The sequence below is a fragment of the Lactuca virosa genome, chromosome 6 (assembly GCF_052849685.1).
Source record: "Lactuca virosa cultivar CGN04683 chromosome 6, Lactuca_virosa_CGN04683_v6, whole genome shotgun sequence".
Lineage (NCBI taxonomy): Eukaryota > Viridiplantae > Streptophyta > Magnoliopsida > Asterales > Asteraceae > Lactuca > Lactuca virosa.
This window is the reverse complement of record NC_136431.1, coordinates 122,560,290-122,585,593: the sequence shown is the minus strand read 5'-3', so window position 1 is coordinate 122,585,593 and position 25,304 is coordinate 122,560,290. Positions and strand designations below refer to the sequence as shown.

At 39.7% G+C, this 25,304-nt stretch overlaps 1 protein-coding gene across 1 annotated transcript in view; it reads right to left on the bottom strand.

Moving 5' to 3' along the window:
- Nucleotides 1-2,150: 2,150 nt before the first annotated feature.
- LOC145121916 (uncharacterized) overlaps nucleotides 2,151-25,304 on the bottom strand; it is a 46,235-nt gene continuing 23,081 nt past the window's right edge. Inside the window, exons 2-7 of the mRNA XM_079057597.1 lie at nucleotides 5,001-5,024; nucleotides 4,914-4,943; nucleotides 4,825-4,854; nucleotides 4,385-4,701; nucleotides 3,558-4,284; nucleotides 2,151-3,449 (exon numbers count right to left, since the gene is read on the bottom strand). Coding sequence (XP_078913723.1) covers nucleotides 2,151-3,449; nucleotides 3,558-4,284; nucleotides 4,385-4,701; nucleotides 4,825-4,854; nucleotides 4,914-4,943; nucleotides 5,001-5,024 — 2,427 coding nt within the window. The remainder of the gene's footprint in view (nucleotides 3,450-3,557; nucleotides 4,285-4,384; nucleotides 4,702-4,824; nucleotides 4,855-4,913; nucleotides 4,944-5,000; nucleotides 5,025-25,304) is intronic.

Here is a 25,304-nt window from a genome sequence, read left to right as displayed (position 1 = left end):
GACTAATAACAGATTAAATTAATTGAAATGATAAATAAAATTGGGGAAGGGTGTGTGTTTAAACTTATCTTTTATACTTCACTTCTACTTAGATAAGACGATTAGCAATTAGGATCAAATTACTAATACTAATGATTAATAAGCAACTAATTTAATGGTTATAAAACTAGCAACTTATTTAGGGTGGAGGGAGTGGTGCCACCAAAACCGCACTCCTTTCGTTGCCACATAAGCGCCACATCACTTTTTACCACAAAAGTGTGGTTCTTTGCCACACTTTATTTAAAAAAAATTAAATAAAAACTTTATTTTTCTCCCCACCCAATCACAAAACGGTCAAATTCTCCCTACCCAATCACAAATCGCGACCATTTTTTACCACACTGCGGTCTAAACCGCACCTAAGGGCGGTGTTCGCTGCCTAGGTGGCGAAACCGCACTCCCTCTACCGCACCACTCCCCCAAGTCTAAAAACCAATTTAATTAACAAAATTCCTTATGAATTAATTGAATGTCTACTCTTTATTGATCATAATGATAAACCAAGCATAATTGGTTAAACCAATGCTCTCTTAAATGCCAAAATTAACAACTAATATTATTTTACTTCATAGGATTTATTTAATCGTTAGTCCTAACAGTTTATGTTCAAAACCATTAAGATTCAAGTTACAATATTTAGATTTTTTTTTTGAAAAGACAAACTAACTACCCTACTCCTAAATAACCACCTATATATATCTCCACCGAGACTTGAAACTATAATCTCTAATTTGATAGAGTCACTCCTTACCGCTAGACCATTGGCCCTTTGGCAGGGGCGGCTCAACCAGATTTGGGGCTCTAAGCGAACTAAAAACTTGGGGCCCTTTCGTTCCAACCCTGATTCTATATTGTGTAATAAAAACAAATATAAAAGTGAAGATTGTCTTTTTTTTCTGTTTAAACTTGAACTGTTTTAATTAAAAGGAGAAGTCAAACTTGCAGGATTATTTTAACTCAAAAATACACAACTAAACACAAAAATCAATAAACAAGCCAGAAGCCATATACATAGAAATTGATCAATAGATAATAACCAACATTCCTTAGACTGCTCATAACAGGAGAAACATTTTCCCTATTTGACTTGCATATCCAAGTATTTCTATTTAATATGCTAAGAAAAGAAACATTTTATATAAAAAAGTAGTTATAGTCAATTCATGAATCAATAGAATACCTCGACAAATTTGGTAAACACAAATTCTCAAAAACACAATTCACAAGATGTAAACAAATTAAGGTTTAACGGTTTAGTTCACCAAATCATATAAATCTTGTAATACCTTGACAAGTACTAAACATATTAAGATTCAGTTTACCAGCAACACAAAAAATGAATGGAAATACAAACTCAAAAAATCAAAAATCAAATAGCAACAAAGAAATCAATAATAGAAGGGTATCAAGTGAAAACAGATAATAAAAAAACCGACTATTAACCCTAATAGATAATCAGATAATAGAAAAATCAAGTGAAAAAACACAGCACATACCTTAATCACCAGAGAAATTCATCGGTCTAAATAGTAGCCGAGAATGGAGGAGGAAGAAGAACAGAAGCTATTTCAGCGGTTCAATCTTTCTTTCAGTGTTTAACAATTCAAGAATCGAGATTGAAGAAGCCTACTAGAATCGAGAAAGGGGAATCAGTCAATCAAAGATTCAGTTCGCAAGAATGGAGAAGGAAGGAAGAAGTGTGATCGTCGCTTTTGATTTGAGGCGTCTTATGCGTATCAACGAATGCAGAAGCCGAGAAGAAAAACATGGAATCGACATTAAAGGATTTTTGTTAAGTGGGGCCCCTTAAAAAATGGGGCCCTAAGCCCTAGCTTATATTTTCAATACATCAGGCCGGCCGTGCCCTTTAGTTACAATAATAAGATAGTCGAAATTACATGAAACTTAGTTGTAAGTAATAAAAATATGAACTTTAACAAGTAAGCAGGGGCGGACACAGGAATTAGTAGTAGGGGTTGCACAATTTTTTTTTTCCGGTCAAACATAATATAAAACATTAAAAATAAAATCCGGTCAAACATAATATAAAACATCTAATACAAATTTTTTTTCTGGTTAAACATAATATAACAACGATCTATTAGAATTTAAATTTGTCCTCTTCGTGCAGACATCTTTTGAAACCGCTCCATTACTTTTTCATTCTCAACTTTCGCAAGTGCTTCGGTCTCGACATTACAAAGCAATGCGTTGTTCAAAAATTCATCGCCAATTTTGTTACGCAAGTCGGTCTTCAAGAGCTTCATCTTTGAAAAACATCTTTCTACACTTGCGGTTGCTACGGGTAATATCAAAGCCAACTTTAAAAGCTTATAAACCAAAGGATAAGACCGATGCTTCCCCGTACTAACCATCAAACGAGAAAGGTCGGAAATTCCTTTCAAACTAGTGAAGCGCTCATCTTTGATGCAAGAGTGATAAAATATATCAAGTTGTCCTTCAAGGTCTATCATATCTGAATCATCAAAGTCATACTTGTATAACTTACCCAACTTCAATAACTTTGATTTGTCAAATTGTGCAAATGAATCACAAGGGCTCAAAGCACCCATGTATTCTAGTAATTGGGTGCTTGTTTCACTAAATCGATCCCGATATTCTGTAAGTTGCATATCTACCACCGTGTTGAAGATTTCAACCTCAAAATGAAACCTATTAGTCTTTGTAGTCCTACGTTTTCTCGCACCAATATACAACTCTTCCATATCTAAAGTATCAATTTCGTGTGTTTGACAAAAAGATGATACTTTTGGCAAAATGCTAGCAAACCCTATGTTTCTAAAAGATTGCAATGCCTCCATTGTCCCTCTAACCATCGAAGCCGCTTCTAAAATGTCTAGATCTTTTCTTTGAAGTTGCTTTGACAATGTACCCGTGAGGTGTAAAATGTCATACATCATATGTAAGTAAAACACGAACTCATATGATTTAAAATATGCTAAGATTCCAGATGCTTGTTGACGGTTTGCCAATGACCCTCCCTCCTCTTTCACAAAATCTAAAACTACAAGAACATCCGCAAACAACTTCATCAAACTTGTGAGTGTGTTGAAATGTGAACCCCATCTTGTTTCTCCCGCTCGAACAAGTGTTGTCTCTTGATTTAACCCTCTCCCGGTTTCAAGTTCACCACTACACAAGCCTTTTTGCACCCTTTCTCTTGCTTGCTCTCGTAGTAAGTCTTTTCTTTTACACGAGGCACAAACAACATTAACCACCAACGAAATTTGCTCAAAAAAGTCACTAACACCATCATGCTTCTTTGCTACAGCCACAACTACTAATTGAAGTTGGTGTGCAAAGCAATGTACATAAAAAGCCGTGTCATTCTCTTGTAATATCAAAGCTTTCAAACCATTGAATTCCCCCCCCCCCCCCGCATATTGCTAGCCCCATCGTAACCTTGTCCTCTTATCTATTAAAATTTAAAACAATTAATATATAAATATATATTAAATTAAATTGAAATAACAAAAAAGTAAAGAATAAATTACCTGACTAAAACTCAACTTATTACTTGTAAGTACTTCATTTATGGCGTTTTTGAGTGTCAAAGAAGATGTATCCTTCACGTGCACTAGTCCTATGAATCTTTCTTTCACAAAGCCAAGACTATCGACATAACGCAAAACAATAGTCATTTGTTCCTTTTTTGAAACATCACTAGATTCATCAACTAGTAAAGCAAAAACATCTTGACCAATCTCTTCACGAATACTCAAAAGTACTTCTTGTGCAAAACATTGCACAAGTTCTTTTTGAATTTTAGGGGAAATAAGTTGATTGTTTTTAGGAGCATTTTCTAAAGTATTGTTGAAAATATCTTCACTAGTCTCTCGAATGGCTTTTAACACTTCAATGTAAAGCCCTCTATTTTCCGAGTTAACCGACTCATCATGACCACCAAACGGTAAACCGGTTTTCAATAAAAGTCTAACAACAATAATAGAAACACGTAATCGAGCTTTATATTTATGGTCATCTGCTTCGGTTTGCCTCCTCAAGACTACATTAATAGCTTGTTTTTCCCTCATTAAAAACTCACACTTTTCTTTTGCTTTGTTGTGAAAACTACCAACACCACCCACATGAGTCCGAAATGCATCTTTTTTATTCCAAATATCAAAACCTTGGGAAACAAATGCATCTCTCCCTCCTTTTTGTCCCATGAGGTCCCCACACAAATAACAATATAAACAATATGCACTATTCTTTTTCACACTATATTCCAACCAATCAAAGTCATCAAACCATGAAGGAACGAATCTTTTAAATCTATCACCTATTTTTTTTAGGAAACTTATGTGCCCTTACTTGACACGGTCCTTGAAGCAAATATGCTCTTCTTACATCATCTCTTATATTTGGTTTGTAACTTGTAATCAATGGCCTATCCGCCGGGTCCTTTGGAAGATCTTTCAAGTCAACATTATCATTAGGTTGGTTAGAGCATGATGTTTGTGGAGTTGTATTAGAAACCGAAGGGATTGATTGATTGGTGATTGGTGTTTGTGGAGTTGCATTAGGATTAGAAACGGAAGGGATTGATTGATTGGTGATTGGTATTTGGGAACATTCTTCACCACTTTCATTAGGATTAGGTCTTTGTCTTTTGGTAAAAAAACCACTTATTTTAACCTATAAAAACATAACAATTACACCTAATCAAACAATGACTTCAATAAAAACAAGTTGCTTTCACCTAATCAAACAATAAATTCAATAAAAACATAAGAATTAGTCAATTACACCTAATCAAACAATGACTTCAATTAAACAAGTTGCTTTCACCTAATCAAATAATAAATTCAATAAAAACATAAGAATTAGTCAATTACACATAATCAAACAATGACTTCAATTAAACAAGTTGCTTTCACCTAATCAAACAATAAATTCAATCAAAACATAACAATTACACCTAATTGAACAATGACCTCAATAAAACAAGTTGCTTTCACCTAATTAAACAATAAATTCAATATAACATATCAATTTCACCTAATCAAACAATCAATTCAATAAAAAAACATAGCTATTGTACCTAAACAAACAATATAACTTCAATAAAACAAATCAATTTCACCCAAGTCAATCAATAACTTCAAAAAAAACATATCAATTTCAAATATCTAAATGAATTGGTAGTAGAACTTACTTTTTTCATTGTAGTGTAGGGCTTTGAAGTTTGAACTTTGAAGTGGATTTTGTTATTTGTTAACCAATAAACCAAAACAGTAGAAATTGAAAAAAGACAGAAAAGGCAAAAGGGTCGATACTTGCTTCAAGTCTTCAAGAGAATTGTGGAAATTGATCAAGGATTGTTAATTGTGATCGATCATCCAACAATGAGTGATAATCTGGATTGGCTGAAGGCTTCAAGTCTCACGAGTCTGCCAAGGCACGAATGCCACGATCGAAGGACGAAGTCACGAAGGTCGATTCTCGATTGGCCGAAGGATTTTTGGACGCAATTACGATTTACGCAAATCAGGAAGACATGAAGTCTACTAGTCTAATTTTGATTCTATAATCGACTAATCGTGAATTTTTTTTTCAACCGATAATACTCAATTAATTAGGATTGGGCAGTTGGGCTATTTTTTTTACAAGCAATTAGCCCAATTGCTAATTTATCCAATTAAGTTTTATTTTGGGCTTTGGGCAATTGGACAATTAGACAATAATTGATTAAAACATTGGGCATTTGGGCTCGTTATTATTTTATTTCGTTTGGTAATTCCCGATACAGTGACAATATTTTTTTTATATAGTTGGCTAGTTGCACAAATTTTTTTTAGTAGTTGCACGATTTTTTTTACGTAGTGGCACAATAGGTAAAAATTTTTAAAAAACGAAATTTTTTCTACTACGTGCGCGGAAGCTAGGTGTTGCCGGTGCCACACCGGGCACCTAGCTAGGACCGCCCCTGCAAGTAAGGTAAATTAATTAATTCGAAAAATTAAAAATAATAAATTTCATAAATTTCAATCAACATATACATCATACTATTTCAGTTCATCTATATCTAAGCAGAAAATAAGTTTTTTAGCTTCTCATATTGACAGAAAAACAAGAATAAAACATAAAAAGAATACTAAACATTGCAAACGTAATGAATTCTTCAAGTTTTCTTCAATTATACTCCTTCGACTTCCTTTGCCTTCTAAACGATAATATGGTTTATTTGTTCGTAATACAGAAGGTTTTTTTTTCTGCACACCGAATTAGGATGTGAAAATCTTGTATTTATAGAAAATAAAATGTAACGTCCCAAAGAGTAAGACCCAAAAAGCTTTCATTTTTAAATTACTAAAATAGTACATCATCTCATTTTCATAAACCAAGGTAATCAAAACTTTATTAATACAACATCGTTATCAGAGTAAATGTGAGAACAAGGATCTGATTGCGCCGAGACAAGGTTTGAAAACTCAAACCTTGAGTTAATGCTTAAGATCAATGTCTGCTTCTGATTAAGAGTTCCAGTCAAGTCTGGCAAGACCAGTCGAGAATGAAGATGTGAATCAACAAAGTACTTTAAGTATTAAATATGGAACTATGAGTATAATCAAGGTAAAGACAATAAATGAACAAGGAGAATGTTTGAAAGAGTTTGATTAGAGAGAAAGGTGAAAGTGAAGTAAATGTGAATATAACCAAGATGCATAAAACGGACTGGATAAAAGTATAACTCATGACACTCTGATTATCCATTTTGACAAAAAAAAAACTAAGTCCTATGTAAGGTTACATCAAGTAAAAGACAAGAATAATAAATGCTTCGACAGATACACTATCTCAGAACATCTCTTCACTTCGCACCACAAAACTTCATTTCTGACTTTAATCACCATCTCGGACATCATCTTCATTTCGCACTAGAAAGCATTCCAGACTACCACTTCATTTCGTACCAAAGACTGATTTCAGATCTTCTTATTGAATGATTGCTAGAGGTTCACTTTCAGGTATTGACAATCTCCCCCTAAGTGAACTTAGCAATCCAGTCTTCTAGTTCGAATCTTCTTTGATGAAGACATATGCCCGGTACAACCAATCTCTGACTTCAATGTATCACTGCAGCTGACTTACGAACTTGGCTTTTACATGTTCTGGTGCCTCAGACTTGGATGCACAATTGATGAACTTCCGAAGCGCCTTGGTGGGAACTAAATGTTTATTTCAGGAGTACTCATGAACACTGCAGCAAACTTGTGCTATGTCTAAAACACCTAGACAAACTACAGACCCATTCATGACAGTCTTGCCTCAATACCTACTTCCAAATTATGATCGACTGTGGATGGTTTGAATAACCTAGTTATTTGGGAAGTCAAAACATGCAAAGTGAAACACAAGAATAATACTAGTCCTATATGTCCCCAAAACTTTTGTGTGCCATATTGATTACTCATTATTCATTGTATAATGTTTCGTATAATCAACTTAATACTTGAATTAAAACAATAGTTGTCCCATGCTCCCAGCATGCACACTATGTTTATCTATGATCCTTACTTTGTGAAATAGATCAATTGACAACATTTCAATGATGCTCATTTTAAAATTTCAAATCCTTATCGTAAATGTAAGAATGCCAAATTCTTGCCATTCGCTATAATCTGTTAGATTTTAAACTTATATGCAATGATCCTTTTGTAATGACTATGCACAAAGTCACAGAGACTTGGCAACAGACATTTCAAAGTATTCCAATGGAGAGCAATTCCATGGAAACGAGGTCTCACATTCAAAGTACATTCCTCTGAACATCCTTTTTGCATTAAGTTTTCTAATCTTACACAGATTTAAAGAATAACTTCCACTTATGGAAACATTTCCATATTCCTATTTTGACTATCATTTCTGAACAAGAGTTACCTCTTCTCAGAGTATGTCAATATGGTCCTTCCAAAATTCAAAATATACTTCTAACTGTCCATAAGCAACCATTCTTTGCAAACCTTAGATTGTCCTTAACAGTTGTTTAACCACTTTAGTCATATCCGGTTCTATTCCTTTTTCCCTCTTAATGCCCTATGCATTTGGAAAAATTCAGAACACATAAATATTATAGCATATGCAATCGATCCTATACCTGAATCATATGGGATATGATATATAATGTATTACATAGAGACATGATACTTGATCAGTCTTTTGCTATAATATTTCTATTTTCCATGTTCTCACAATTCGAACTATGAAGAGGGATGCCGTAATCATAATGGAATTTGAGAACGCAATTAACATTTCCATATATATAGATTTTCCTTATGTTGAACCATTACAACGTAGCATTCATATATATCCTTGACTAAATTTGATCAAAAAAATCTCAATCTAAGATTTTTGAATTTAAATGAAGTATAAATTCCTCTCCCTTAATTATAGCAAAACAACTTTTCAAACCCTGCTACTTTGCGAATTGAAACTTTTGTTTTCAATAATTAACATTGCTAACTTGCAACACTTAGCATAATAATTGCGCTCCCACTAGCTTAATAATTACATTCTTATTAGCATAACACTTATGCTCCCACTAGCTTCGACATGTACCCAGAAATCAGCTGGACTTCTAGAAATCAATACTTATTGAATTTCTTACCAAAGTTCAGATTTCTGATATAAGATGCTTCGATAAGACTTTATCTAGGCTTCTCAAACTCATACACCTTTCCTTAGATAACTCACATGTGTGTCTAAACAATTTTAGAACTTACAGCAATAAGTCTCAAATGTTTAGACCTTTGCCATTTCTCACAATTCGAACTATGAAGAGGGATGCCGTAATCATAACCGAATTTGAGAATGCAAATATCACAATTGATAACTATTTAAAATCTACTTAGTGAAAGCGTTTCCTCACAATCATTTTCATGAATTGGAGAGAAACCTTATGACTCTTAGATTTTTATGGTGTATGCGTTCCTATCCATGTGAATTTGTCATAACCATAATCACAAGACAAGGTTAGTGACAAATCCAAAACCATATGGACTGAACTTGTTCAATCTTAATTTCTTGCCACCTGGCAGCACAGGGCCTGCCATTGCTTCTAAGTTGTTATGCAAACAACTGAGAACTCATATAACTCACATGCATAATCAACTTTAACTGGAATAGTCACAGAAACAAGAATATGTCAACACGATAGGTTACCAACCTCAAGTCGTGTGCTAGTGATTAACAATAGGTTTACTCTTGATTAGTTCTTGAAACTATTCAAGATCATTAAGACTCCCACTGTCCTCTTGACATATAAGATTCTCTTGTCAAGAAACATCCCTTGACAAACAAATATTCAAGAGTTAGTGCGGTTTCTTATCAAGACAAACACTTCACACAATTGGCCTTAATTGGTCTTTGTTTTATCCAAAACATCACAACTTACCAATTTCAAATGTACAAGAGTAGAAAACATTTTACTCTACATCTGATGAGTGTTATAAACCTTTCTTAAGACCATGTCACTCAAGTTACAATCTTGGAGTATGACTCTAAGACCTGATTTTGGAACGAAGTATTATTCACCTTTTGATTTAAACATTTCAACAATTCACGATTCCTCTTCTTAGCCATACAAAAGCACTAAGATATCCTTAGAGGATCAATCATGATATGGTTTTCCATAATCATTAAGATGATCATAAAACACGATACTAAAGTACTCTCCCATCTTTTCAGATTGGAGAAACTTTTATCTTTCTGCCTAATTTGATTCTTCTCATTCGTTCTACCATACATTGAAACTTTTCCAATGTTTCAGAATTATACTTAAACTTGTAAGCAGAACCTGTTGGGTTTTGAGCATTCTAACACTTCCTAAGTGTACATGCAACCCTATTAAACCTTGGATCTATGTTTGTCTAAGATACATGCAAAATATTATTTTCCAAGGTTTATAACCTATCTAGCATGGCATGGGGTACTTTTAACCATAAAAGAACTAGATGAATTACATACCTTTTGTTGATTGTTGATTCCTTGGAGTTTGAGAGCCAAGCACCAATAATGTGAATGCCTCAAATGGAAATCACAAATCACCACAAACTTGGAAAATGTATGAGAGAGTATACTAACTCTTGATTTTGGCCACCACACTTACACACACACTTAGTGTCTTTTTCATGCAACATAAGCTTGTTTATATAGTGTACATGGTTAGGGTGAAACCCTAATAACCCATGTCTTTTCCTCTTCCAAGGATCCATGGGTAAAAGCTCCATGGATCATCCATGGACTTCCATATAAGCTTAGCCCATTCCAAATGAGTGTTAGCCCACACCATATAAATATAATAGCCCATGATTTAATTAGTCTTCCTTTTAATCACTAAATTAATTCATAATTAATTCAAGATTAAAACTAATTAAGTAACATGACTTTATATTAATATATTATAACTTATAATATATTAATAAATCGTAAGTATACAATTCTCATAAAATTATCCATAACAAGTTCGGGTGAAGTGCAACCCAAATGGACCATGCCGGGTCGGGTCAAGTATATACCAAATAAGTTATGGACTTAGACACCTTATCCAACAGACTCCCACTTGGATAAGTCTAATAACTGTATTTGCCTATATTACTTCAGGAACCAACCGGCAATCGTAGCTCTCGAAAACTCTTGTGAACTATGAAGCGCCATTTTAGATAAGTGATCATATAATCCTCTGCTCTCATGATATCAGCCGGACAAATACATGGAACAATGTCTTACTTATTGTCTAGCAGTTGTTTCTCGATTTCCGATTTGTTTGACAAAGAACTTAACTGAACACATCAATTTAGTTCTGACCGGGCCCGGTACATGGGTCAACACAAAATCATCGAGGGGCCCAGATATCACTTCTATTTCTAGAAGGAACAGATAAACTTCGACTCATATGCTTGTTCTACTACTTATTGAATTGCACACAAAGGCACGTTTTATAACATCAAGTTACTGATGCGTTTACGTGCAATCAATGCACAACCAACTCATAGGTAACAACTCATATCTCTAGGTTTGAAGACTTATATGATATTACCGTCTCACGATCACTCGAGATAAATTCCATGAATTGATACAAGTGAGCGTGGGTTTATTCCAATACTCATAACTTATGAGCACTCATGAACGTTGTAGCAACCATTGCTATGTCTAAACACCTTTAGCCATCTACAAACCCAATTCATGACAATCTTGATTCATACCTACTTCCGACGTATGACCGATTGTGGAGGTTTGAATAAATTGATTATTCTAGAAGTCAAAACATGCAAAACTGAAACAATAGTAAATAATTGACAATGATAGTAACACTTTACTCATAAATAAATCACACATTTTATTCATCATCAAACGTCGATTACATTTTACAAGTTTCAGAAAAGGCTATCTAATCTGTAAAACTAATATCGTCCCTCAGCCCGATACGCCTCGCATGCTGCAAATGCTTAACCCTCGTCAGTCCCTTCGTAAGGGGATCCGCAGGGTTCTCATCTGACGATACCCTATTTGCCACGAGGAGTCCCTCTTCTATCTTGTGTCTTATGAAGTGATATTTTCTGTCAATGTGTCGGGATCTGCCATGATCTCTTGGTTCCTTGGCTAAGGCAACTGCACTATTGCTGTCACAGAAAATCTCCATAGGCTCCTTAATAGCTGGTACAACTCCAAGGTCTCCGATGAAGTTCCTCAGCCATATCGCCTCCTTTGCCGCTTCACTCGCTGCTATGTACTCTGATTCACAAGTCGAATCAGCTACAGTCTCCTGTTTGGAACTCTTCTAAGTGATTGCCCCTCCATTTAAGGTAAAGACCCAGCCCGACTGTGAGCGGAAGTTATCCCTATCAGTCTGAAAGCTAGCATCACTATACCCTACTACTCTCAAGTCATCACTCCCACCAAGGGTAAGGATCCAATCCTTAGTCCTCCGCAGGTACTTGAGAATATTCTTTACCGCAGTCCAATGAGCCCTGCCAGGGTTCCCCTGATATCTGATGACCATGCTCAAAGCGAAGGCCACATCAGGACGGGTACAAGTCATAGCATACATGATCGAACCAACAGCGGAAGCATAAGGTAATCGACTCATCTCAACTATCTCATCTTCTGTACTCGGGCTCTGAGCCTTGCTCAGTTTGGCATTGCTTTGGATCGTTAATTCTCCTTTCTTGGAATTCTGCATGTTGAACCTTTTCAACACCTTATCCAAGTAGATACTCTGACTAAGTCCAATTAGTCTTTTACTCCTTTCTCTTAATATCCTTATCCCTAGGATATAGGTAGCTTCTCCAAGGTCCTTCATAGCAAAGCACTTCCCAAGCCAGGACTTAACCTCCTGTAAGGTTGGGATGTCATTTCCTATGAGTAGTATGTCATCCACATACAGTACCAAAAAACTAACTATACTCCCACTAGCTCTGACATACACGCAGGACTCATCTTCACTTCTTGAGAAACCAAACTCTTTGACCTTCTCATCGAAACAAAGATTCCAACTTCGAGATGCTTGTTTCAATCCATAAATGGATTTCTCAAGCTTGCACACTCTATTGGGGTACTCTGCACTGACAAAACCTTCTGGCTGATTCATGTAAACATCCTCAGCCAACTTTCCGTTAAGGAAAGCGGTTTTGACATCCATTTGCCATATTTCATAATCATGAAATGCAGCAATGGCTAGCATAACCCTAATAGACTTAATCTTTGCTACTGGTGAAAAGGTTTCATCATAATCAATACCCTGAGTCTGAGTAAACCCCTTCGCAACCAGTCGAGCCTTATAAGTGTGCACCTTCCCATCCATGTCGGTCTTCTTCTTGAAGATCCATTTGCACCCGACTGTCTTACGGCATGGTACATTTTCAACCAAGTTCCAAACTTGATTGTCATACATGGACTGTATCTCGCTGTCCATAGCCTCCTTCCATTTAGCAGACTCTGGGCCTGCCATGGCTTCCTTAACACTGTTAGGTTCATCCAGATTTACCAGTGTACTGTCACTGATAAATGTATCACCTTCCGTAGTAATATGAAATCCATAATAAAACTCAGGTGTGTTCCTAACCCTTGTGGAACGCCTCGGAAGTACAGACTCGTCAGCTGGATCAACATGAATTTCCTCCTCAAGTTGATTGCTAGTGTTTGAGGTTCCTTCACCAATTGAGTCTTGAATTTCTTCAAGGTCAATTTGCCTCCCACTGTCTCCTTGGCTTATAAATTCTCTCTCTCGAAAGACCCCTCTCCTAGCCACAAAGACCACATTCTCACTGGGTCTGTAGAAGAGGTAACCAAAGGATTTTTGTGGGTAGCCGATGAAAATACACCTTTCACTTCGAGGTTCGAGCTTGTCATGAGTTTCGCGCCTCACGAAAGCCTCGCAACCCCAAATCTTGATATGGTCTAGATTGGGAACTTTCCCAGTCCACATTTCATGAGGCGTTTTGGCAACCTTCTTTGTAGGGACTGGATTAATGATGTGGGCGGCAGTCTCTAAGGCATACCCCCAAAAAGAGATTGGTAGCGAAGCTCGACTCATCATAGAGCGAACCATGTCCAACAAAGTTCGATTGCGCCTCTCAGCTACACCATTCAGCTGTGGTGTCCTGGGAGGTGTCAATTGTGAGACAATCCCACACTCCTTAAGATAGTCGAGGAACTCAGTACTAAGATACTCACCACCTCGATCGGATCGAAGCATCTTAATGTTCCTGCCCAATTGATTTTCTACTTCCTGTTTAAACTCTTTAAACCTTTCAAAAGTTTCTGACTTATGTTTGATTAAGTAGACATAACCATATCTACTAAAATCATCAATAAAAGTCACATAATAGCGATTAGCGTCCCTTGTGGCGGTTTTGAATGGTCCACATACATCAGTATGTATAAGGTCCAACAAACCCTCACCCCTTGCACAAGTACCAGTGAAGGGTGATTTTGTCATTTTTCCAAGTAGACAAGACTCACAACTATCATCCGACTTGAGGGCGAACGACTCCAAGACTCCATCCTTTTGGAGCTGGCCTATGCGTTTCTTGCTTACATGTCCAAGACGACAATGCCACAAAGATGCTTTATCCAAGCTAGTAAAAGAATCAATACACAATACATTATTCCCTAAATTATCTACAACCGATACAGCTTCATACACACCATTACAAGGTAATGCTTTAAAATAAAGAATATTATTAAAGAAAGCATTAATACTACCAACTTCATTATCAAAAGAAAAGGTAAAACCTTGTTTGTATAAAGCATGAAAGGAAATAATATTCCTCGCCATTTCAAACGAGTACACACATTTATTCAAATCTAACTTTAACCCACTATCTAGCAACAAAGTATAAACTCCAATCTTGGTAACAGGTGCAACCTTCTTGTTCCCCATGATTAAGTTTATCTTTTCGTGCTCCACATCCTCACTTCTTCTTAGGCCCTGCAAGTCACAACAGATGTGAATACCACAACCTGTATCAAGAACCCAAGAATTAGAATATGGTGAGTTATTAGACAATATAGTGTAAATACCTGCATGGGATGGTTTCACTTTCCCATCCTTGATATCCTGCAAGTACTTTGGGCAGTTTCGCTTCTAGTGCCCCTTATTTTGACTGTAGAAGCATTCAGCATCCTTAGGGATGGCAGAAGGAGTGATAGAACCACCTTTGGTTCCAGATGAGGAGCCTTCAAGGGACTTTCCCTTGGTACCCTTCGAAGGGTGCTTCCTCTTCTTCCATTTGCCTTTCCCGATAGCCAAAACAGGGGTAGTAGTAGGAGTAGGAGTAGCAACCGACTTACTCTTAAGACCACTTTCGGCAGTCTTCAGAAGTCCTTGAAGCTTACTGAGTGTGACTTCCTCCTTGTTCATGTGGTATGTCATATGAAATTGATCATAACACGATGGCAAGGAGTGCAAAATGATATCAATTGCCAACTCCTCAGGGAAGTTCACATTCAGTTTCATTAGACGGTCCACATACCTTTGCATTTTCTGCATGTGGCTCGTGATTGGTTCGCTATCCTTCATACGGGTAGTGATCATGGAGGAGATTATTTCATACCGCTCTTGACGAGCACTCTGATGGTACCTTTCCATCAGATCCTGATGCATCTCAAAAGGGTAATAGTCCTCATAGGACTTTTGGAGTTCAGCTGTCATGGTAGCCATCATGATGCATGCCACCTTGGTGGCATCTCTTTCATGTGCCTGATACTCAGCGACCTCCTCAGGAGTAGCAGTGGACTCATCAAGCTCCTTTAGCTCCTTATCGAGGATATATTCCTTGTCCTCGTAACGAGTAACCATCCTGATGTTCCGGATCCAATCCATAAAGTTGGAACCATCAAAGATGACCCTCCCACAAAGGTTCATGAGGGAAAAGGAGCCAGTAGGGTTAGAGCCCGAAGTTTTGTTGTCGGAAGACATCTGAAAATAAGAAAACAAGTTTAGATTAGATATATCGAATCCTTAATAATACACCCAAATGTAATATTAAGGCTAGGATCCAACACAATATATTATAACTTAGAAGAGGGATGCCGTAATCTAAGCTATAATATATTTGAAGGTAGGTGAATGACGATTCACCAATTTCCACCATGAAAACGAAATGAATTATTAGGTTTAATTGGTTTTGAAATTCCTAGATTCCTTTAAGATTCATTGAACTTTTCAATGGCATGTTTCAATCTCGATTGTGCCCTTCAAGTTTTGTGACTGGGATGCCGAGGATCACAAAACAAGGTGTGAATAACCATGCAAATTCACTTGGTACCCTTAATATTATCACCTAATCAATGTGCCGGTTAACCACACACGCTCCACCGATCTATGATAAACATTAAGTCACCCTTCGTGATCCTTACTAGTCCAAGTTAGTGTGCCGGTTAACCACACACGCTCCACCAACGACTTGGTAAGGTACAAAGTGTGAATATCATGGGTTAGCACCATATTCACATTTTCCTAAAGTAACTAAGATTGGGAATTTATATAAGGTTTAGTTACTTTATAATATTCATCATACTTTTAATGAGAATTTATAAGTCCTTGTCCTACCCGTTCGGCTAACGACCCTCCACCAGTCAAGCAAGCGGTGGGTGAGAGTGGACACCCATTAAGTTGCCATTTTATAGGCAACAACCTTATACCCACCTTATAGACTGGCTTCGTGAATGAGGCGTACTAGCGGTAAGACGACTTTGATCTTATACATATATATAATAATTAACCATTAATGTTATAAATAGTATAAGGGTTGAATTTTAACTTTTAAAACTCTAAGGGTTTGGAATTAAAGTATATTAAAGTGTGTGTAACTTTACAAATTCCAAAACTTGAGGACAAGTTTTGAAACTATTCAAAACTTTTCATTTCATAACTTATGAATTAAAGGTTCATAAAAATGAAGACTCTTCATTTCCATGTAACTTATGTGTTTTAAGTGTGTGTTTAAAAGAAGTGACCTTTGGATATCCATAACTTGAGGACAAATTATGGACTCCATTAAAACACATAAATGATCAAGAATTAATCCTAAACAATTCAGCAAATAATTCCTATCATCTTCTAAATTCATAAGAACATGAACATGATCATCAAAGTTTCAAGAATTATATGAACACATACAAAGCATGAAATTTTGATATAAGCTATTGTAAATGGATTAGAACAACCATTACACCAACTAAAACAAGTTTTAAAACACCAAAATAGTTTAGGGTAATGTTTCTAGTCCATTCCCAGCAGCAAAAGTCGAAAATCTGCATTCTGAGGCTCCTACTCGCCGAGTGCACGAACCTACTCGCCGAGTAGGATGAGTTTACACATGAACTCGGCGAGTCCCCCCATGGACTCGGCGAGTTCATCAGGCAGACAACAAAAATTCGACTTTTTTTCACTATTTTGCATCAAGTATCAAACAAACAAGCCTAGGCTCTGATACCACTGTTGGGTTTTGAGCATTCTAACACTTCCTAAGTGTACATGCAACCCTATTAAACCTTGGATCTATGTTTGTCTAAGATACATGCAAAATATTATTTTCCAAGGTTTATAACCTATCTAGCATGGCATGGGGTACTTTTAACCATAAAAGAACTAGATGAATTACATACCTTTTGTTGATTGTTGATTCCTTGGAGTTTGAGAGCCAAACACCAATAATGTGAATGCCTCAAATGGAAATCACAAATCACCACAAACTTGGAAAATGTATGAGAGAGTATACTAACTCTTGATTTTGGCCACCACACTTACACACACACTTAGTGTCTTTTTCATGCAACATAAGCTTGTTTATATAGTGTACATGGTTAGGGTGAAACCCTAATAACCCATGTCTTTTCCTCTTCCAAGGATCCATGGGTAAAAGCTCCATGGATCATCCATGGACTTCCATATAAGCTTAGCCCATTCCAAATGAGTGTTAGCCCACACCATATAAATATAATAGCCCATGATTTAATTAGTCTTCCTTTTAATCACTAAATTAATTCATAATTAATTCAAGATTAAAACTAATTAAGTAACATGACTTTATATTAATATATTATAACTTATAATATATTAATAAATCGTAAGTATACAATTCTCATAAAATTATCCATAACAAGTTCGGGTGAAGTGCAACCCAAATGGACCATGCCGGGTCGGGTCAAGTATATACCAAATAAGTTATGGACTTAGACACCTTATCCAACAGAACCATATTTACTAAAATTTAGTAAATCATAACGAATAGTCTTTTGTGGTGGACCTGACCAGCGCACAACGAAGTGTACCCGATCCCCTAGTCCTTCACTTGACTCACATATACATGTGAACAAGGAATTAGTCTTAATTTCCCAAAGATGAATTTCTCATTCATCACACAATACAAGTTGCATGATTCCAAATTTCTATCCAACTGAAACTTGGATGATGAGAATCTTTCTTTATTTGGTAAATTATGACACTACCACAAACGAAAGAATCAAATCCATTTTCCAATATTGCTATCAATGGAAACATATAAACAACAATTTTCAGAAATGCCATTGTAAGGATACTTAAAATAAGACAAAAAAATATTTCTTTATTTATTAAAAATTTGCGGAGAACTTATCCTTGAAATGCAAATATATATGAAAATATGTTGTTATCTATTCCTAAGCAATCTATCATAACTCTTAAGCAGCAACTCAAAAATCTGATGATCGAACCATGCGATCGAAATCCATCTCTTCGCGATCAGACTCAACATACTCTTCCTTTAAGCTTCCTTTGATTCTACAAAACATAAAAATGTAATTATATTTCATCATGCATTAAGAATCTCCAAATAGGAACTTAATAGAGTTAGATAATGGACTTACCTGAACCAAAGTCAAACTTTTTGACTTTACCATCCTTGCAATCTTTCAGGTAAAAATGGTAGCTTTGCAACCAATGCCCCTTCTCTTGACAATAGAAACATATGGACTCTTTGGGAATGGTACACGGGACAATCACAGACTTAGTCTTTCCCTTTCCCTTTTAAAGAGAAATCTTTTCTGGACTTCCAATCTTTCCTGTAACATCCGGATTTCCAGGTATCATAATTTAAGTATTTATTTTTTAGTTAAGAAGAGGGACTCGACGAGTTGACGCCTAAACTCGTCGAGTAGGATCACGACTGATGACTCGGATTAATAAAGGGACTCGACGAGTCGGTGAGTCGACTCGACGAGTCCGCGCTGTGGACAGAAACCCAAAATCTTTGGGCATGTGCCCTATTTAAGGGTCCTTATGGCCTTCATTGGTGGCCACACACACTTGAGAGACTCAAACGAACCAGAGAGAACAGAGAGAGAAGAAGAGAGCTAATTACACCATTTTACTGCATTCTTGCAAGGAAAGAAAGGAGATTCAAGCTAGGTTGATTGGAGGGGACTCAGATCTGCTATCATTTCATCAAGAGTTGCTGTTTGAGGTATGATTCCATACCTAATTTTGTGTATGTAGTAGATCTCATTAATCTAAGGTTTCTTTACTCCTTATTTAGTTGAGTTATGGAGCATGTGGAGTCCCTTTGAGGAATAGACATTAGATCTGGACGTTGAGAGGTCCAGAGAGTCCCAAAAACCAAGCTTTATGCTGTTACATGAGAATATTGAGCCTAAGACACCATTGTAAGGGTTATTTCATCAAAAAGAGTTAGATGTGTGGTGCATGGACATAAAGATTGAACCTTTACGTGACTTTTGAGTGTTAGAAGGTCAGATCTATAAGTTAGAGAAACAGATCTGACCTCAGAAGGTCAAATGAGTGTTGCCATGGAGGAAACTCGCCGAGTCCATGAGAGGACTCGACTAGTCGGATCGAGTTGCCCCGCGATTCGTGATCAGTGGTAACCCGTCAAGTGAAAGATTAACTCGACGAGTCGAGTGAGGCCTTAGGAGGATTCAGAGGACACACATGGAATCGCCGAGTCACCCGAGTGCACTCGACGAGTCTGGTCAAAGTTGGACCGTTGACTGGAGTTGACTTCAGTTGACCTCAGGGTTTGGTCAAACTGATTCAAGAGAGGCCATGGAGGGGTAGAATGGTCTTCTACCCATTCTTTAGAGATGAGAATATAAGAGAGTATTGATGTGAGATATTATCATTTTGATAGGCGGAGGCTAGATCGGGGATATCGAGCATGAGAGTTTACTAGACATCATACAAGGTGAGTCTTCTCACTATACACTACCTAGAGTGGTATTTATGTGCAGACCGGAGGGTCTTATGTGTTATGTGTTTGATTGAGATTATTTGCATTGTGTTATGTGTATGCTATGTGTTATATAGACCAGATCGGAGGGTCCAATGACTTACGAGGCGAGAGGGTCCTTGATTAGACCGGACCGGAGGGTCCAACGATTTAGACCGGACCGGAGGGTCCAACGATTTAGTCCGAGCCGAAGGGTCCAACGAGCTAGACCGGACCGGAGGGTCCAACGAGCTACGGGACAGGAGGGTCCCGCTGAGACACATCGACCGGAGGGTCGTACCGAGTTATAGCCTCGAGTGGCGTATGTGCTGTATGTGGTTTTTTGGGGAACTCACTAAGCATTTATGATTATCGTGTTATGTGATATGTGTTTCCGGTACTAGCGAGGATCGCGGGAAGGCGCCGGCATGATTTGTACACACTGACAGAGGATTTTGTATTTGAGATTCTGGGATATGTTTTACCGTGATAACATTTGACACACTTGAGTTTTGAGATGATTTATATGAGATATGTATTATTTGAAAAATGAAAAATTGTTTGAAAAATTTACGTCGTTACAAGTTGGTATCAGAGCCTTGGTTTGAGGGATTCGGATGCACCTTCGGGTGTATCTGAACTCAAACTGAGGATTTGAGAAAAGTTTTCATAAAAGAAACAATTTTTCTAAAAGAATAAAAGATTCTGAGAAAAGTAGAGCGGATCAGTGTGTACGATCCTCCAGCGCCCGAATGGTGATTTCCCAAAATACCCTTACATTATGTGTCATGAGATATTATGTGATGTGCTATGCATGCTAGAGTAGGTTAGGTATTCATATTTAGGACTAGAGTGGCCTGATTTGTGATGCCTTGGCCTAAGAGATTACTGCTACTATGAGATACTTCGAGAGTGAGTAGGTAGCAGCGAGGAGTTTATGAGTGGTCTACTGGAGGGTAGCATGTGTTTAGCGAGATATAGAGTACTTGTGATCTGGGATCCTAGGAGGAGGACTTGGGTTGAGTACTGATGCGGTGTGGAAGGTAGTATAGGGCCCGTACTACTGGAAACACCGGATCAGTGAGCAGTCCAAGTAAGAATCCTTAGGGTACTAAGGAACGAGTAGGGTTGAGTTATCGAGTGCGACTATACTCGAGCGAGTCTCTGATTTCCTTGTGTTGTGATACATCATGGTTGGGACACACCACACACCAGGGGGCAGCGGCGTTAGCGACGAGGAGATTCGTCGGATGATTCATGACGAGGTGGCCGCGGCGATCCGGGAGGCCATTCCGGAGATGTTTGGGTCTATCAAGACCACACTGATTGAGACGTTTGACGAGAGATATGTTGCTGTTACTGAGGCGGCTGCTGCTGCAGCCACTGCAGCTGTCGCTGCCGCGAGGCCACAAGGGGGTGACTCGTTGCTGTACCGAGAGTTCAGCAACATGAAGCCACCAGAGTTTGATGGGACTCAGGATCCGATAGCCGCGATGAGATGGATCTCTGACATTGAGGGATGCTTCTACACGTGTTCTTGCCCGGAGCATCTGAGAGTACGGTTCGCGCTGAACTAGCTTCGCTTGGGGGCGAAGGATTGGTGGAAGTTTGTGATGGCTGATTTCACCACATCAGAGCTTACCGCGGTGACTTGGGAGAAGTTCACCGCCATGTTCCGAGATGAGTATGTTCCCCCGGTGGAGAGGGAACGGTTGGCGCAGGAGTTCTTGTCCCTCAAGCAGGGGCCGAAGTCCGTGACTGTGATCACACAGATGTTTCATGAGAGGGCGTTGTTCTGCCCTGAGCACGTGTCCACTGAGCAGGCACGTATGAGTCGATATATGAGCATACTGAGGAGAGACATTCGTGAGTTCGTGGCGAACTCGACATATCGGATATTTGCCGAGCTCCAGGCAAATGCTCAGAACAGGGAGATTGAGCTAGAGACTCAGGCCAGGGAGGAGGCCGAGTCTCAGAAGAGGGATAGGCGGCCGGCACAGTCTCAGCCAACAGCCAAGTGGGCAAAGCCCGCTGATTCGAGATCTGGAGGTCCGAAGGGCCGTACTTGCGGGAAGTGCGACAAGAGACATGAGGGAGTATGCAGAGCAGGGGTGTGCTACAAGTGTGGCAAGGAGGGGCATTTCGCGAGGGATTTCACCAAGGGGTTTACAGTTTGCTTTCACTGCAACCAGACTGGCCATCGGAAGGCCGGGTGCCCACAGCTACTTCAGGGATCAGCACAGCGATCTGCACCTGCTGCTAGAGCTACCGAGGCCCTGCTAGCGAAGGCCGAGGCACCAAAGGCTCGCGGGAGATCCTTTCAGTTAACAGCGGAGGAGGTCCGCGCAGCCCCCGATGTCATGGTTGGTACTTTTCTTGTGAGTTCTGTACCTGCTTTGGTGTTATTTGACTTGGGTGCGAGTCGATCTTTCATGTCATTAGCGTTTAGTCAGCACATCAGTATCCGACGAGAGGCGTTGAGTCGACCTCCACGAGTTTCTATAGCTGACGAGCGAGGAGTGTATGCTACTGATGTGATTCGAGGATGTGTACTCGATATTTTCGGTGTTGAGTTCCCGATAGATCTGGTACCGATTGCGATGGGGGATGTCTGTGTCATCGTGGGCATGGACTGGTTGAGCCGATTGGGAGCTGTTATCGACTGCGAGCGTCAGTTGGTGACCATACGAGACCTTAGTGAGGGAGTACTTATGGTGTATGGCGAGGGTACCCGATCTGGGTCAGCATTTGGCTCGGCTGCCAGAGCGAGACAGAGTCTACAGCAGGGCTGTAGGGGGTTTGTAGCATATGTGATGGGCACACGAGTTGCTGCAGAGAGGCTGAGTTTTGTCAGTGAGGTACCGATAGTGTGAGAATTTCCGGATGTTTTCCCCAAGGGGTTGTCGGGTGTGCCTCCCGAGAGGCAGGTGAAGTTTCGCATCGATTTGATTCCGGGGGCGACACCTATTGCCAAGGCACCCAATCGCCTTGTGCCACCGGAGATGCAGGAGTTATCCTCGCAGCTTCAGGACCTGTTGGGGAAGGGATTCATCCGACCGAGTAGCTCGCCGTGGGGAGCGCCGATCCTTTTTGTCAAGAAAAATGATGGTTCACACCGGATGTGCATTGATTACCGGGAGTTGAACAAGTTAACGGTCAAGAACCGTTATCCATTACCGAGGATCGACGGTCTGTTCGATCAGTTGCAGGGTGCGTCTTGGTTTTTCCAAGATAGACTTGAGGTCTGGATATCACCAGATGGGGGTGCGTGATGAGGATATCCAGAAGACGACGTTTAGGACTTGTTATGGGCATTACGAGTTCGTGGTGATGCCTTTTGGTCTCACCAATGCACAAGCGGCGTTCATGGACCTCATAAACCGAGTATGCAGGCCGATGTTGGATCGATCGGTGATTGTGTTCATCGACGATATTCTAGTGTATTTGAGATCCAGAGAGCAGCATGAGGAGCACCTAAGGGAGATCCTTGGAGTATTGAGATCGGAGAGGCTTTATGCCAAATTCTCCAAGTGTGATTTTTGGTTACGAGAGGTCCAGTTCTTGGGACATCTCGTTAATCAGAATGGGATATTGGTCGATTCGGCCAAGATTGAGACTGTGATGAGTTAGGAGGTGCCGAGATCCCCCACTGAGATCAGGAGTTTTCTGGGGTTGGCCGGCTACTATCAGAGATTTCTCCAAGATTGCCGTTCCCCTCACCAGATTGACCCGAAAGGGCGTTGCTTTTATTTGGGGTCCCGAGCAGCAGACCTCGTTTGAGACTCTTCGCCAGAGATTATGCGAAGCACCGGTGTTAGCCCTTACGGAGGGAATGGAGGATTTTGTGGTGTATTGTGACGCGTCTATATCGGGGTTGGGTGCGGTGCTTATGCAGAGAGGGTGTTGTGATGCTACAGGGAGCCATAGTACTCACTAGTCATAGAGGGTGTTGTGATGCTACGGGGAATCGTAGTACTCACTAGTCAGAGAGGGTGTTGTGATGCTACGGGGAGCCGTAGTACTCACTAGACAGCGAGAGGGTGTTGTGATGCTACGGGGAGCCGTAGTACTCACTAGTCAGATAGGGTGTTGTGATGCTACGGGGAGCCATAGTACTCATTAGACAGCGAGAGGGTGTTGTGATGATACGGGGAGCCGTAGTACTCACTAGTCAGAGAGGGTGTTGTGATGCTACGGGGAGCCGTAGTACTCACTAGACAGCGAGAGGATGTTGTGATGCTACGGGGAGCCGTAGTACTCACTATTTAGAGAGGGTGTTGTGATGCTACGGGGAGCCGTAGTACTCACTAGACAGCGAGAGGGTGTTGTGATGCTATGGGGAGTCATAGTACTCACTAGTCAGAGAGGGTGTTGTGATGCTACGGGGAGCCGTAGTACTCACTACAAAGCGAGAGGGTGTTGTGATGCTACGGGGAGCCGTAGTACTCACTAGTCAGAGAGGGTGTTGTGATGCTACGGGGAGCCGTAGTACTCACTAGACAGCGAGAGGGTGTTGTGATGCTACGGGGAGCCGTAGTACTCACTAGTCAGAGAGGGTGTTGTGATGCCACAGGGAGCCGTAGTACTCACTAGTCAGCGAGTAAGTGTTGTGATGCTGCGGGGAACTGTAGTACTCACTAGTCAGAGCATGACGCAGAAGAATTTTAGACTTGGGTAGCCCTAACATTGGAGTTTTTGGGAGCCTGGTGGTCGGACCAGGGGTGAGACGGGGGTCTCCTCCATGATCGGGAATCGTTCTATTCTGAGCAAAGTGTGGATATCATAATCAGAAGGAATTAGATAAGTGAGGTACACATGGGTTGTGGGTCATGGATCATGAGTTGAGTGATTCATTAGGACGAGTGGTTCCAATTCTGGATCGGACCAGACTCTCGAGTTGAGTTTGGCTCTGGTGGTGCGTTGGGTAGGCGAGATGAGATTTCAGATCCGAGTTGGGTACGAGATTGCACTTCAGTACTACTTACCACCCACAGACGGATGGACAGAGTGAGCGGACGATACAGACGCTCGAGGACATGCTTCGGGCATGTGTTATGGACTTCGGTGGAAGTTGGGACACATACCTACCTTTGGCTGAGATTTCCTACAACAACAACCACCATTCGAGTATAGGTATGCCTCCCTTTGAGCTTTTATATAGGAGAAGCTGTCGAACTCCCATCTGTTGGGGAGATGTAGGGCATCGAGTAATGGGTATCACTGAGATAGTGCTTAAGACGACTGAGCAGATACAGCAGGTCAGACAGAGGTTACTGACCACCCAGAGCCGCCAGAAGAGTTATGCGGATAGGCGGCGATCCGAACCCGAGTTCCAGGTTGGAGATTTCGTACTTCTGAAGGTATCTCCTTGGTAAGGAGTGATCCGATTGAGGAAGAAGGGCAAGCTGGGGCCCCGATACATTGGTTCGTTCAGGGTGACCGCGAGAGTGGGTAAGGTAGCATACCGTTTAGAGCTACCTGCAGAGTTGAGCCAGATTCATGATACCTTCCACGTATCCCAGTTGAGGA